Raw genomic sequence first — 15,720 nt, 5'->3', positions numbered from 1 at the left:
TAGTTCATGGGGTCACAAAGAGTCGGACACAATTGAGAGCATCAGGCTCTTGGTTTTTCTTTGAGATTTTCAATACTGATTCAGTCTCTTTACTAGTTATTGGTCTGTTCAGATTTTTTATTTCTTCATGATTCAGTCTGTGTAGGTTTTATGTTTCTTGGTAGGTTGTATGTTACACAATTTGTAGCCATACAGCTGTTCATAATAGTCTCATAATCCTTTTTATTTCTGTAGCATCCATTGTAGCATTTTTTCTTTAATTTCTAATTTTGAGTTTTATCTCTTTTTTCTTAATCCAGCTAAAGATTTGTCCATTTTGTTGATCTGTTTAAAAGATGAACTCTTACTTTCATTGATTTTTTTTTTCCTATTCTCTATTTCACTTGAAAAATGAAAGTGTTGCTCAATCGTGTCTGACTCTTTGCAACCATAATGGACTGTAGCCTGCCAGGCTCCCTTGTCCATGAAATTCTCCAGGCAAGAATACTGCAGTGGGTTGCCATTGCCTTCTCCAGGGGATCTTCGTCACCCAGGGATCAAACCTGGGTCTTCTCCTTTGCAGGCAGATTCTTTACTGCCTGAGCCACTTATCCCTGCGTTAATTTGCATTATTTCCTCCCTTCTGTTAGCTTTAGGTTTAGTTTTTTCCTTTGATTCCTTGAGGAATTGTGTCACTTTATAGTTCTTTTGTTTGAATCAGGATCTAAAAAAAAGGTCTCTATATTATATATGATATATTTCATAAGTCTCTCTAAGTCTTTAAGATGTCTTCTTATTTTGTGTCAGTTGTTTGTTCAAGTTATCTGGATTTATATCTTGGTATTTCCTACACTTTGGATTTGTGGCGGTGTTTGACATGTACTACCCTTCATATTCTCTGTAAACTGATAGAGGTGGACATCTGTTAAAGTTAGAGCTAGAAGCTGGACAGATTCGTGTTCAACTTTTGCCCTGTTTGGTAGGAAGACTCCACTGTTTTCGGTGAGGCTGAGGTTGATCAGGTGTTGTCAGCTTGGCCCCACCACTAGAAAGTTGCACATCTTTTCATCTAAGGTTTCAGGAGTCGTTGATGATTGTTGCCTGAAGTCATTAGTCTAGTAGGGATTGTAAAATGGTGACTTTTTTAAGTTTGATACATTTAATACAGAATTTAGTAGGCCAGAATACCAGGTAGACTTTCTAGGAATAATTACGTGGCTTTAATGTATTCAAGAGACAATGGAAGCTTCTTTTACCTCAGTTTTGTATTTTGAAGGCATTTTTGTGGCACTTAGAAATATAATCCTGGGAATTCCCTGGCAGTCCAGTGGTTAAGACTCTGAGCTCTTTCTCCTAAGAGCCCAGGTTCAATCCCTGATTGGGGAACTAAGATCCCACAAGCCACACAGTGTGACCAAAAAGAGGTATAATTTGGCCATCAGCCCCCAAAACGAGGATTTTTAATCACATCATTTCTTCTCTATTTACTAGCTATGGTTTTTCTACAAAGAATTCTCTGCATCAGTTTTTTGGTTATTCTGAAAAAGTCTGTAGCAAAGGCGAGAGAGACCTGGATTCTTCCCCTTCGGTCTTCTGTTTTCAGGATAATGAGCTGATACCCCAGCAAACTTCAAGGATGACCAAAAAGCTTTTCTTTTGTGTGAGAGGGAGTATTCTGAATTTGGCTATTTTTACATGTCTGATGTGTTTCAATCCAGTGAAATGTTAAATCTTTTGCTGCTCAGAATAATCCATCTTCAGCCAGTAGGAGCCCTTTCAATTTGGCTTCTATGTAATTTTGTTGTTGATAATAGTTATTGATTGTTTTAGGCCTATTTTGTATATATTCTACCCAGACTTGGATTAAGTAATTTCTTGGGGAGCTCTGGTTTCTTTTAATGGGAAATATTTAGAGACTGTAATTTAAGGGACTAGATGAGCTAAGTGCTACTGGCTATTGTCATTTCTAAGCCGTTTCTGTGGCTATTGCTGGGAAATAAATATTTTTTTTAGAAAAAGGAAAACTTTAGTTTATATTATTTTTAGAGCAGTTTTATGTTCGTAGCAAAATTGAGTGGAAGGTATAGAGATTTTCTGATTATAGGATTTTTAATTAACCTTTGATTTTATATTTGCTTCTATTTTATATTGAAAATTTTGGTTCCTAACAATGCAATATAATTCCATATGTATCCTACTGTGTATTTTATGAATTCAAAATAGTCATGAAATATTAATAGGATGAAATCTACTGGTTGCGGGTTTGTTTGTTTTAATGCAGCTCAGGATATATTTTTATCCTTAGTTAAAATACTATTTCAAATGGACATGATTCTTTCCTCTATGGAAAGTTAGGTCTGTTTTTAACTTTTAAAAATTATTTTATATTGACCTAAGTCCCACTGGGGAAGGAATTTTTATCATGTGTACTTGGGTGGCATCATAGTGCCCTTCCGCAAGGGAATTCTCCCTTCCATCAGTCAGTTCCCGCCTCAGAGCTGGGGCCTGGATGGAGCTGTGATTTCCCGTGGTGGTGGCTGACCTCAGCCGTTTGTTCATGAGTGACTGATTTTTTTGTCTCTTGTGAGACTCATCAAGCTGGAGCCCCACTGGCTGCCCAACTGTCCCCCCCTCTCGGAACGCTGTGGTTTCTGAGCCCTTGCCTGAGGTTGCCACCACGGTCATAGTGATGGTGATTATGTCCACCAGCCCCTGGCGGCTAGGTGGCCCCTCTTTGGGTAAGTCAGCGCTTTATCACCCTCGAAGACACAGAGTGTCTTCTGCCCTGCCCTGCCCACAGAGCACAGCCCTCAGGGGACCTGAGGTCTCCAGGGCCTCCTCACTGCGGCCTTCCTTACGGAAGGGTGCCCTATCTGGCCAGGCTTGGGGAGTGTAGGCAGATGGTGGGGTGTCTGGTCACCGGCTTTACCTTCTCATCTCTTAGAGCCGTCTCACACGTTCCTTAGGATTGCAACGCAGTGCGGGCACCTCACTTCATTTCCTGTAGGTCAGCATCAAGTCCAAGTTCCCAGGCACCGGGTTCCAGCAGCACAGGGGCCGGGTTGAATGCCTTTCCCAAGATGAAAGCTCACGAATCTTGGGAGAGTGAGCCACGTCCATACGCTCCCGTCTCTCCTCCTCGTGTTGTGTCCCCTCGAGATCCTCTCGCCATGTTCCCCCCCACCCCATGAAGTCCTGGCCTTATCTTTCTGGCAGGAGATGTACGTCTCTTTCAACATTGCCACGGAAGCCTCTAGCATTCACAGCATGCCCAGCGTGGACGCGTGATTTGAGCCTGTCAGCCAGTCTTTCTTCAAAGCTGCCAAACGGTTAATAAAAGCCAGCCAAGCCCACAGTCCTTACAGTTAGCAGCACCCTGTCCTTCAGCCCCGTCCCACAGGGAGAGCTAAGGCAGATGCCAGCTCCTGTCTGCCTGTGTCTCCTCCCAGCCCTGTACAGGTGGGGCCTCGGTGCGTGTGTTTGCATTGCCAGAGGCTGTCGCCCCCTCCACTTAGCACTACTTTAGGGTTCTCACTGCTGTCTTGACATAGAGGAAATGAGAAATCCAGGTATAGACTCAGCATCATGAGGATCTGCTGTTTAGGCCACTTCTGGAACAAGTTGTCTTCATTTGGGTTCCTCTAGAAGTGAAACCACCAGGGAAGTCCTAGAAGTAAGACAGGCTTCTTTGGTGGCTCAGACAGTAAAGAATCTGCCTGCATTGCAGGAGACCCAGGTTTGATCCCTGGGTCAAGAAAGTTCCCTAGAGAAGCGAATGACAACTCACTCCAGTATTCTTGCTGGAGAATACCACGGACAGAGGAGCCTGGCGGGCTACAGTCCAGTTCAGTTCAGTTCAGTCACTCAGTTGTGTCCAACTCTTTGCAACCCCATGGACTGCAGCATGCCAGGCTTCCCTGTCCATCACCAACTCCTGGAGCTTGCTCAGACTCATGTCCATCCAACCATCTCATCCTCTGTCTTCCCCTTCTCCTCCTGCCTTCAGTCTTTCCCAGCATCAGGGTCTTTTCCAATGAGTCAGTTCTTCGCATCAGGTGGCCAAAGTTTTGGAGCTTTAGTTTCAGCATCAGTCCTTCCAGTGAATATTCAGGACTGATTTCCTTTAGGATGGACTGGTTTGATTTCCTTGCAGTCCAAGGGACTCTCAAGAGTCTTCTCCAACACCACAGTTCACAAACATCAATTCTTTGGCACTCAGCTTTCTTTATAGTCCAACTCTCACATCCATACATGACTGCTGGAAAACCATAGCTTTGACTAGGTGGACCTTTTTTAGCAAAGTAATGTCTCTGTGTTTTAATATGCTGTCTAGGTTGGTCATAGCTTTTCTTCCAAGGAGCAAGGATCTTTTTCATTTCAAGGCTGCAGTCACCATCTGCAGTGATTTTGGAGCCCCAAAATATAAAGTCTCTCACAGAAAATTGGATTAAAGATTTATTGAGCACGCCCCGCTCATCAGAACAAGACCCAGTTTCCCCCACAGTTAGTCTCTTCCACCAGGAAGCTTCCATAAGCCTCTTATCCTTATCAGAGGGCAGACAGGATAAAAACCACAATCACAGAAAACTAACCAAACTGATCACATGGACCACAGCCTTGTCTAACTCAATGAAACTATGAGCCATGCCCTTTAGGGCCACCCAAGACGGACGGGTCATGGTGGGGAGTTCTGACAAAACATGGTCCACTGGAGAAGGGAATGGCAAACCCCTTCAGTATTCTTGCCTTGAGAACCCCATTTATAGTAGGAAAAGGCAAAAAGGTATGACACCGAAAGATACACTCCCCAGGTCTGCAGGTGCCCAGCATGCTACTGGAGAAGTGTGGAGAAATAACTCCAGAAACAATGAAGGGACGGAGCCAGAGGGAAAACAGTGCCCAGTTGTGGATGTGACTGGTGATGGAAGTAAAGTCCGATGCTGTGAAGAACAATATTGTATAGGAACCTGGAATGTTAGGTCAATGAACTTGGAATGTTAGGTACATGAATTTCTCTTGAGGCAGGTAAGGTGGTCTGGTATCTCTTTTAAGAATTTTCCACAGTTTGTTGTGATCCACACAGTCAAAGGCTTTGGCATAGTCAATAAAGGAGAAGTAGATGTCTTTCTGGAACTCTCGCTCTTTCAGTGATCCAGTAGATGTTGGCAATTTGATCTCTGGTTCCTCAGTTATGTCCGACTCTTTGTGACCTCATGGACTGCAGCACACCAGGCTTCCCTGTCCTTCACTGTCTCCTGGAGTTTGCTCAGATGGAGATAGTTTGCTCCATTGAGTCATTGTGCCATTCAACAGTCTCATCCTGTCTCTCCATTCTCCTGTTGTCAGTCTTGCCCAGCACCAGGGTCTTTTCCAATGAGTCAGCTCTTGCATCAGGTGGCCAAAGTATTGGAGCTTCAGCTTCAGCATCAGTCCTTCCAGTGAATATTCAGGGTGGATTTCCTTTAGGATTGACTGGTTGGATCTCCTTGCAGTCCAAGGGACTCTCAAGAGTCTTCTCCAACACCACAATTCGAAAGCATCAGTTCATTGGCGCTCAGCCTTCTTTATGGTTCAACTCTCACATCCATCCATGACTACTGGAAAAACCATAGCTTTGACTAGAGGGACCTTTATCAGCAAAGGGGTGTCTCTGCTTTTTATTACGCTGTCTAGGTTTGTCATAGCTTTTCTTCCAAGGAGCAGGCCTCTTTTAATTCCATGGCTGCAGTCACTGTCTGCACTGACTTTGGGGTGGGAAGTCACAAAGACTCGAGGGATGAGTTTGAGATGAGACCCTATCAGCATACAGTACAATGAGCTCCCCAGGGAGTAGCCACAGGAGCTGATGTAGATGTGTGTGTTTTTAATTTAAAGTATTTATTTATGTGACTGTGCCAGCTCTTAGTTGCGGCACTTGGGATCTTTAGTTGCAGCCCGTGGGATCTAGTTCCCTGACCAGGGATTGAACTTGCACTCTGTGCTTTGGGAGCAGAGTCTTAACCACTGGACTGCCAGGGAAGTCCCCTGAGTTCACATTTTAAGCCTAATTTTTTCCCAGTTTTATTGAGAAATAATGGCACACATCCCTGGATAAGTTTAAGGTAAACAACATGATTGACTGATTTACATACTGTGAGATGATTACCACAGTAGGTGTTAATATCCCTCTTCTCGTACAGATACAATAAAAAGGAAAGAAGGTGGAGGAGGAAATGGCAACCCATTCCAGTATTCTTGCCTGGAAAATTACATGGACAGGGGAGCCTGGTGGGCTACAGTCCATGGGATTGCAGAGTGGGACACGACTGAGCACACACACACACAGTCCCTTATAATAAGTTTTTATTTCTGTGATGTCTCCTCTTTGATTAACTATTTTTAAAAAATTATTTTTGGAGTATAGTTGATTAACAATGTTAGTTTCAGACGTACAGCAAAGTAATTCAGTTATACATATATCTATTTTTTTTTCTATGATTTCTAATTTGATTATTTTATCTTTTTTCTCAGTCTAATTAAACGTTTGTCAGTGTTGATCTTTTCAAAAAAATTGGTTCATTGATTTTTAAAAATCTTTAAAATTAAAAAAAGAAAGAAGGAAGAAAGAAAATTTTTTCTTATGACGAGAACTCTTAGAATTTACTTTCTTAACAATGTTCCTATAGATCCTGCAGCATTCTTAGCTGGAGTCATCATGTTGTACATGACATCTCTGGTACTTATTTACCTTGTAAATGGAAATTTGTGTCTTTTGACCACCTTTCTCCAATTCTTCCTGCCCCGGCTTTTTAATTTGTGTCAACATTTCCCTTGGAAAAGTTCTCACACTTACAGAGAGTTGAAAACATTTCATATCCTCACCATTCAGATTCTCCCATTAGCATGTTACTGTCAGTTATCCCTCCATTCATCACTGCATCCATCAACTCTGTCTTATTCTGGGGATGCATTTGGGAGTCGGTTGCAGACATCGGTATACTTCCTCTGAAATATATCAGCATATAAATCATTACCTAGAGGTCAATAATTGTTTAGAGCCCTTTTCCCCTTTAAGGTAAACTTTACATGGGCCTTCCCTGGTGGCTCAGATGATAAAGAATCTGCCTGCAATGCAGGAGACCTGGGTTCGATCCCTGGGTCAGAAAAATCCCCTGGAGAAGGGTATGGCTATCCACTGCAGTATTCTTGCCTGGAGAATTCCATGGACAGAGGAATCTGGCAGGAATCCTACAGTTCGTGGGATTACAAAGAGTCAGTCAGTGAGCAACTTTCACTACTACAGACTTTACATACAGTGAAATGCATGAGAGATTTTTTAATTTAACAGTGTTTGGGGTTTTTTTTTTCAAGATTTGTTTATTTTTGGCTGTGCTTGGTCTTTGCTGTATGCAGGCTCTCTCTAGTTGCGGCGAGTGGGGGCCATTCTCTAGGTGCAGCGAGTGGGGGCTGGTCTCTAGTTGTGGAGACTGGGGGCTGTTCTCTAGGTGTGGCGAGTGGGGGCTGTTCTCTAGGTGCGGCGAGTGGGGGCTGGTCTCTAGTTGTGGAGACTGGGGGCTGTTCTCTAGGTGTGGCAAGTGGGGGCTGTTCTCTAGGTGCAGCGAGTGGGGGCTGGTCTCTAGTTGTGGAGACTGGGGGCTGTTCTCTAGGTGTGGCGAGTGGGGGCTGTTCTCTAGGTGCAGCGACTGGGGGCTGTTCTCTAGGTGTGGCGAGTGGGGGCTGTTCTGTAGGTGCAGCGACTGGGGGCTGTTCTCTAGGTGTGGCGAGTGGGGGCTGTTCTCTAGGTGTGGCGAGTGGGGGCTGTTCTCTAGGTGCGGCGAGTGGGGGCTGGTCTCTAGTTGTGGAGACTGGGGGCTGTTCTCTAGGTGTGGCAAGTGGGGGCTGTTCTCTAGGTGCAGCGAGTGGGGGCTGGTCTCTAGTTGTGGAGACTGGGGGCTGTTCTCTAGGTGTGGCGAGTGGGGGCTGTTCTCTAGGTGCAGCGACTGGGGGCTGTTCTCTAGGTGTGGCGAGTGGGGGCTGTTCTCTAGGTGCGGCGAGTGGGGGCTGGTCTCTAGTTGCCGTGCATGGGCACAGGCTTCAGTAGTTGTGATGCACTGGCTTGGTTGCCATGAGGCATGTGGGATCTTCTCCTGGCAGGGATTGAACCCGCGTCCCCTGCGTTGGCAACAGAATTCTTAACCAGTAGACCATGAGGGAAGCCCACTGCTTGATGAGTTTTGACAAACGCATACACCTGGTAATCCCAAACCCTGATTCAGCGCTAGGATGTTACCATTGCCCCAGAAAATTCCCCAGCGTTCCTTCCCAAGCATTGCTATTTTCAAAAATATTTTATTTTGTTTTAATACCATCAACATTTCAGAGTAACTCTTATCACTAGACTTTAAAATGTCCCACATGTTGGATTTGGCTTCTGACTTCCTCGTGTTAGAATTAGATTCAGTTCAGTTGAGATTGAAGTTCAACAATGAGCACTGCTTTGAGGTGGGGCTGTGTACATCTGCCTGAATCACAACGTGAGAGTCACGTCTGCTTGTTCCACTTTTATGAGGTTGACATGAACAGAGGGATCACATCTGCCTGCTCCCTCCTTTATAAGATTCCTTCAACCTTGATGATGGTTTTAGCATACACTGCTGATTACCCACAAAGGTCCATCTAGTCAAGGCTGTGGTTTTTCCAGTGGTCATGTATGGATGTGAGAGTTGGACTGTGAAGAAAGCTGAGTGCCGAAGAATTGATGTTTTGAACTGGTGTGGAGAAGACTCAAGTCCCTTGGACTGCAAGGAGATCAAACCGGTCCATTCTGAGGGAGATCAGCCCTGACTCTTCATTGGAAAGACATGATGAAGCTGAAACTCCAATACTTCGGCCACCTGATGTGAAGAGCTGATTCATTTGAAAAGACCCTGATGCTGGGAAAGATTGAAGGCAGGAGGAGAAGGGGACGACAGGATAAGATGGTTGGATGGTATCACCAACTCACTGGCGATAAGTATGAGTAAACTCCAGTAGTTGGTGATGGACAGGGAGGCCTGGCATGCCGTGGTCCATGTGGTCACGAAGAGTTGGACATGACTGAGCGACTGAACCGAACCGATGATTACAGCTTAAGTCTATTATTTCACTCAAGGTTAGGAAAGGATGTTTTTCAGATTCTGTTATTCTGTTGCCATTTATTAGCTAGAATTCTGTGAAGAATTCTCCATTGTCAACTTCTTGGTTACCCTGAAATATATTTTTTCTGTGAAAAGGGAAATAACCTGCTTGGCTTTTTCCCTTTGCTTGTCATTTTTGGAGTAATGAGTTGGTACTCTCGCAGTCTCCAAAAGTGACTGGTGAATTCTTTTTTCCCCTCTGTGAATCATTATGAACTCATAAGTGTTAATATTCTTGCAGTCCTTTTGTTCCAGATGATAGCTGTTAAGTTTCTCTCTTTTAAAAATAATTTTTAAAAAAATATTTTTTGATCTCTTGGCTGCTTTGCATGGCATGTGGGATCTTAGTTCCCCGACCAGGCATTGGCAGTGTGGAGTTTTAACCACTGGACCACCAGGAAAGTCCCTCTCTCTTTTTCAAAGAAAAAGCTCAGTTTTTTCTGCCCAGAATCAGGGGGAGCCTCTGGCTTAGGGTCAAACCCATGAGTTCTGTGGGGTCTACTTCCTGCCCACCTGACCCCTTGCTACCGCCATCAGGGTCCACAACTCTGCTTCTTTGATTGCTATTTCAGGAAAAGAGCAGAGTGCCAAATATTTGCAAACCCCACACGTCTGATCCTATCAGTCTTCTGTTCAAGGTGCTCTCTGTGGCTCTCGGCACAAAGTCCAGGCCCTTGGATGGGACGTCAGAGCTCATTCGGTCTGGCCTCTCCCGTCTCCTGGTTTCGGCTGTCACTCTGCTTTATCTGTGTGGTCCACCACACCCTGCCCGAGTGCCGCACCCTCTCCATCAGGGCTCCCAGTTTCTGCTGCCTGCCTTGCACCTCTCCTTGGCTAACTCTTCTTCATCCTGGGGCTCAGCTTAAACCAGGCATTCTCAACGCTGACTATATGTTACATCATGTGGGCAGTGTTAAGAAATGCCAAGGCCTGGACTCCACCCAAGATCAATTAACATCCGCATGTCTGAGCAATGAGGCTTGACTTTGCTATTTGTAAAAGCTTGGGCAGGTGATTCTGTTGTGCAGCCAAGGTTGAGAATCACAATTTGAGGCGTTCCTTCATCTGGAAAATTCTTTGTCTCCCAGCCCTGGGTTACAAGCTGTTCATTACTGTTGCGTCTTCTGCTCTTGTCCCCCAGCAGTACTTGATATAATTGGATAACTGTGTATGTTTAAGGTATACAATCTGGTGGTTTTAGCCTCATTTAATCATCTAAGACTCGTTGTGTTGATTCTTGGGTTTCTTCCTCGCTAGACAGAAGCTTCACGTGGGCTGCGGCTGCATCTGTGTGGTTCCCCTGTTATTAAATTACTTGTGTTTGTAATTTTTATAAGTAGTTATTAGGTTGATGTTTGGGCTGTATTTTGAGGTTGTTTGAATGCAGAGATGGTGGTGCTGCTCTGTTCTCTGGGATTAAGCCAGATTTCACCTTCTGCCCAGATCACTTCTCTCTAAGCTCATTTCCTACTTCTCTGAACCACTTCTCTTAGACAAGGAGATTTGTGGGATCTTAGTTCCCCAACCAGAAATTGAACCTACATCCTCAGCTGTGAACAGACTCCTAATCACTGGACAGCCAGGAAATCCCCAACCAGCAGACTTTAGACAGCCCTTTCCTCTTCCCAGTTCTTTCCGAAGTCGCTCCCTCCCTTTCTATCGGTCTAAAGAATTTCCCCAACCTCTGAGCTGCCTTTGAACTCAGAGAACTTGTAGGAAACCTTTATTTGATATTTATTCATATACGTGTTTTGAGATGTTTTCAAAATCATCCATTGGGCCACATGGTATAGAAAATAATTCTTATATTTTTGTTAGTTTCTGGTTTTTGAATGGCAATTAAAGCATTGCTTACTGAAAGAATAAAGGGATATTGACACTCTGGCATTTGAAAAAATGACTCTTAAATTAGTTTTTTGTTTATTTTTGGTTAGTAAAGCTTTCCAGTTGTCCCTTAGCAGTCTCTGAATTGTTTAACTTTTAGTCACTTTTTTTTTTTTTTTTGCCATGCCCGCAGCAAGCGGGGTCTTAGTTCCCCAACCAGGGATCACATCCACGCACCCTGCAGTGGAAGTGCAGAGTCTTCACCGCTGGACCCCAGGAAGTCCCACAGTCACAGGACTTTAACTTTCTAGTTGGATTTCAAGCCAAGTAGGATCTAGGACCCCTGCTCTCATGGTTGTTTCCAGATGCAACACTCAAAAGTTTCATGGACTGTTATGATGCTATGAAAAAAAGACTTAAAAAAATGGCTAAAGATGCACAAGAAATTTTACCAACACTTGTTCAGTCGCTAAGTTGTGTCCGACTCATGGACTGTAGCACGCCAGGCTTCCCTATCCTTCACTGTCTCCCTGAGTTTGCTCAAACTCATGTCCATTGAGTCGATGATGCCATCCAGCCATCTCATCCTCTGTCGCCCCCTTCTCCTCCTGCCCTCAATCTTTCCCAATGTCAGGTCTCCTTTCCAGTGAGTCAGCTCTTCAAATCAAGTGGCCAAAGTATTGGAGCTTCAGCTTCAGCATCAGTCCTTCCAGTGAATATTCAGGGTTGATTTCCTTTAGGATTGACTGATTTGATCTCCTTGCTCCCCAAGGGACTCTCAAGAGTCTTCTCCAGCTCCACAGCTCAACAGCATCAGTTCTTTGGTGCTCAGCTTTCTTTATGGTCCAGCTCTCACATCTGTACATGACTACTAGAAAAACCACAACCATTGTTAACAGTGGAGGACACTAATTAAATGGTTTCTTGTATCCTTGGGTCGGGAAGGTCCCCTAGAGAAGGAAATGGCAGCCCACTCCAATATTCTTGCCTGGGAAGATCCCATGGGTAGAGGAGCCTGGTGGGTTGTACAGTCCAGAGCATCGAAAAAGAGTTGGATGTGACTTAGCGACTGAACAACAATTTGTAACCCTGGTCCTGTTGCTACCTGAGGTCTGTTGCTGCCTTTTTCCGTCCACCAGAGGGCAGTGCTCTATTTTACCTAAAAGTTGGCCTCCCCTTTGAGGTCTTCACTTTCAACTCCTATCATTTCGCCTTCTGAAGTGATCCCCAAACAGTGTTTCTTGAAATTTGATTTGATTCTAGAAGTATAACTTACATTGCAACACCACAGAGATATTCATCCATATGCAAATCTACATATGCCTATATAACTAAAGTTTTATAAAATAACACTTACCTTTGTAGAGAAGAGACTTGTGGTTGCCAAGGAGAAGGGGGTTGGGGGAGGGACGGATGGATTGGGAGTTTGGGGTCAGCAGATACAAACTATCATACAGAGAGTGCAGAGACAACAAGGTCCTGCTGTATACCACAGGGAACTATGCTCAATATCCTGTGATAGATCATAATGGAAAAGAATATGAAAAAAAGATGTATATATAGGTATATCTGAATCACTTTGCTCTACAGCAAAGATTAGTACAACATTGTGAATCAGCTACTTCAATAAAATACAATTTTTTAAATAACGCTTGTCTTTACTATGTGTAACACTGAATTTTTTTTTTCTTTCTTTTTCCTATTCTCTTTCATTTAAAAAAGTTCTGATCACCCAGATTGAGTTCACGATTCACAAACTGGGTCGCGGATATTGCCTTCGAGTTCATTTAGTCTGGCATCCTGCATTTTTATGGATGGAGAGACAGAGGGTTAGAAAAGGATGCTCGGTCACGGCGGGGCTCGGAGCAGCAGCTAGGAAGAGGTTTCAGGGCTTCGGACTTCTGGTCCGTTGCTCTGAGCACAGAGACGTTCCTGCGGAGGGAAATGCAGGGCTCCGGCAGGGCGCGGCCACAGGGGGCGGGGGGAGGCAGTGTGTGTGTGCGTGTGTGTGCATGCTCGTGTGTGTTGCCGCCGCAGTACCCTGGGTATGAGAGGAGCCCCCTGTAGCAGGGGGACTCTTTGGTAACGTGACTTGGGCATCTCACCCGCTGATTGTCACGTTGGCGCCAGCCTCTGGAACTCGGCATGTAGGTTCCTCCTCGCCCTATCTCCGCCGTGGTCTGTTTTATAGCCCAGAACCGGGCACGTACACAAACTAGATGGGTAGGGGGTCCCTCATCACCGTAAACATCTACTTTCTGAGGGTGGAAGTTCTCATGGGGTCCAATCCTTGCTCTGTAGAATGCCACCCAGAGAACATTCCAGATCGACTACCGCCGTAACCGCTTCCTCAAGGATGGCCAGCCCTTCCGCTACATCTCGGGAAGCATTCACTATTTCCGCGTGCCTCGCTTCTACTGGAAGGACCGGCTGCTGAAGATGAAGATGGCTGGGCTGAACGCCATCCAGACGTAAGTAGGAGGGCACTGGGCGCCCCTCCAAGGCAGAGACACCTGCAGCTGGAGTGGGGGACCAGCTGCATCTCTTTGTGCAGAGGTTTCGTTGCTCAGAACGGGAATAATAGTCTGGTGTCCCACTCGAGTAGTCTTGCCTGGGAAATCTCATAGACAGAGGAGCCTGGCAGGCCACAGTCCATAGTATCGCAGAGAGTCGGACACAACTGAAATGACTTAGCATGCACGGTGTCCTGGAGACGTTTGTCTTGGGCTTGGGTGTCGCTTCGTTAGACCGTTAACTACTTCTTCCAACCTTGAACTTTGTCAGCAGAAATCATAAAATGAATAGCAGCTTAAAAAGGCAAAGGGAAGTAACAATGACTGAGGGTTTGCTGTGTGCAGGACAAGTGACATGGACGATGCCATTTCTCCCAGTTCACCATTACCGAATGCAGCTGATAAAACTGAAATTTGCCGAGGCATGTGCTTTTGGACAGAAATCCAGCTGAGATTTAAAGATAAGGGTGTTTGTAGGCGGCCGTAGCTCCTCTCAGCTCCTAGGGGAACACGCCTTGTTGGGTAGATCCCTGAAACCTAGTTTGTCTTTGTGGTTCTGCTGGGGTGATTCTATGGCCCAGGGTTACAGAATCACCCCCAATAACTATCTCTCCTCATCTCTTCTGTTTGTTTCAAAATGACTAATTGAGAAGGAAGTTGGGGTGGCTGGCCACTCTGGTTTTTGCATTGCTGATGTGAATTGCTGATAACTTTTCAAAGATAAAGTATGAGAAAATCCAGCAGCAGATTCCTGGGACAGATGGTTAGGGAGAATCCCACTCATTCTTCTGGTTGTCGGACCACTGGGGCCTGTCTGTAGTTTTAGCCCTAAAATTAAAGTTTTAAAACTAAACTAAGTTCTGGGAGACCACAATGGCTCCAGGGAACCCTGAAACCCTGAAACCATAAGTTAGGGATCACCAGAGAGACCTTTGTGATGGCAGTGGGTAGCTTCCTGTTTAAATCTGTGTCCCTTGCTGCAGGCAGTCAGGAGAGCTGGTCAGAGTTTTTGTTACTTTACCTCGTTCAGGATATTCCTGATAAAATTTCTGGTTAGGAGGACACAGGGCTTGGAGGCTCTTCCATTTTTATTGAAAAACATTTTTCAAAAAGTAAGTATATCGCTTCTGACCTTAACACAGATACTTGAATTTTTCCTAAGCCTTACACAGGCATATATAATTTTTACACAGTAGAAGTTTGCGTCAATGTAACTATGTATTTTTTGTGTTTTGGCCACGCCTTGTGGCTTGCAGGATCTCAGTTCCCCAACCAGATATGGAACCCCAGCCCTGTCAGTGAAAGCCCGGAATCCTAACCACTAGGCCACCAGGGAACTCCATATATATATATGTTTTTTTTTAAATCAAGCATTAAATAGAAATGGGCATCCTTTGTGGAGCAGACACTTAAAAGTGTCCCCACAAGTTTGATTATCTGGGTAGCTGCCATGAAAACTCAAAACAAGAGTTTTTTCTCAAGAGGATGTCTGTGTGTGTCCTGTGGGTTTATAGTTATGCAGAGTGGTTCAGAAATGTGTATGGGACACCTGGAATTTTGAGCTGTTTGCAGGAAGGGGCTGTGTGCGTCTTGGCAGGTACGTGGCCTGGAACTTCCATGAGCTGCAGCCTGGACGGTACAATTTCTCCGGGGACCATGATGTGGAACATTTCATTCAGCTGGCACATGAGCTGGGACTGCTGGTCATCCTGAGGCCTGGACCCTACATCTGTGCAGAGTGGGACATGGTGAGTGTGGCTAACCTGGCCTTGTCTGCCTGGTGCGTGGACAAATGGGGCTCTGGGGGAAAAGGAATGAAAGTGGTGTGGATAAGTCTCATTCCAGATAGCACGGGCCTGTAGCTAAGAAAGCCCAGGTGTCTTTTACCTTAGGTGGTGGCCAGGCAGAGAGGAGCAGGGAGGGGTGAGAAGGCGTGGGTCCTCCTCTTGGTGGTCACAGACAGAAGTCAGTTTCATCTGTTAAGAGCAGTTCATGAAGTGGCCTCTGTCTGCCCCACAGGGTAGATATGAGGTTCAGTGGAGCAATCTATAGAAAAATCTTTGATTCTCAAAACATTGCATTCATGCAGAGTGATCGTATTTTTTATTATGTTTACAATCTCTAATTACCCTGAAAGTTACAAACCAGAAAGCCTAGCTCAAATACCCATTCTCCATGACACATTTCTCCTTTACTCTTGCTGCTAGTAGTAGTAATAATTTCTATCTCCCCTAAGACCTTTAAGTGGT

The 15,720-nt window shown here is 45.0% G+C and overlaps 1 protein-coding gene across 1 annotated transcript in view; it reads left to right on the top strand.

The window, feature by feature from the left end:
* The window catches only part of GLB1 (galactosidase beta 1), a 100,763-nt gene that overhangs the window by 12,281 nt on the left and 72,762 nt on the right, over positions 1-15,720 (top strand). The window contains exons 2-3 of the mRNA XM_015102219.3: positions 13,260-13,429; positions 15,069-15,219. Coding sequence (XP_014957705.2) covers positions 13,260-13,429; positions 15,069-15,219 — 321 coding nt within the window. The remainder of the gene's footprint in view (positions 1-13,259; positions 13,430-15,068; positions 15,220-15,720) is intronic.

This window comes from Ovis aries, chromosome 19 (assembly GCF_016772045.2).
Source record: "Ovis aries strain OAR_USU_Benz2616 breed Rambouillet chromosome 19, ARS-UI_Ramb_v3.0, whole genome shotgun sequence".
Classification (NCBI taxonomy): Eukaryota; Metazoa; Chordata; class Mammalia; order Artiodactyla; family Bovidae; genus Ovis; species Ovis aries.
The sequence above is the reverse complement of the archived record's forward strand: the minus strand, read 5'-3'. Positions and strand labels throughout refer to the sequence as shown.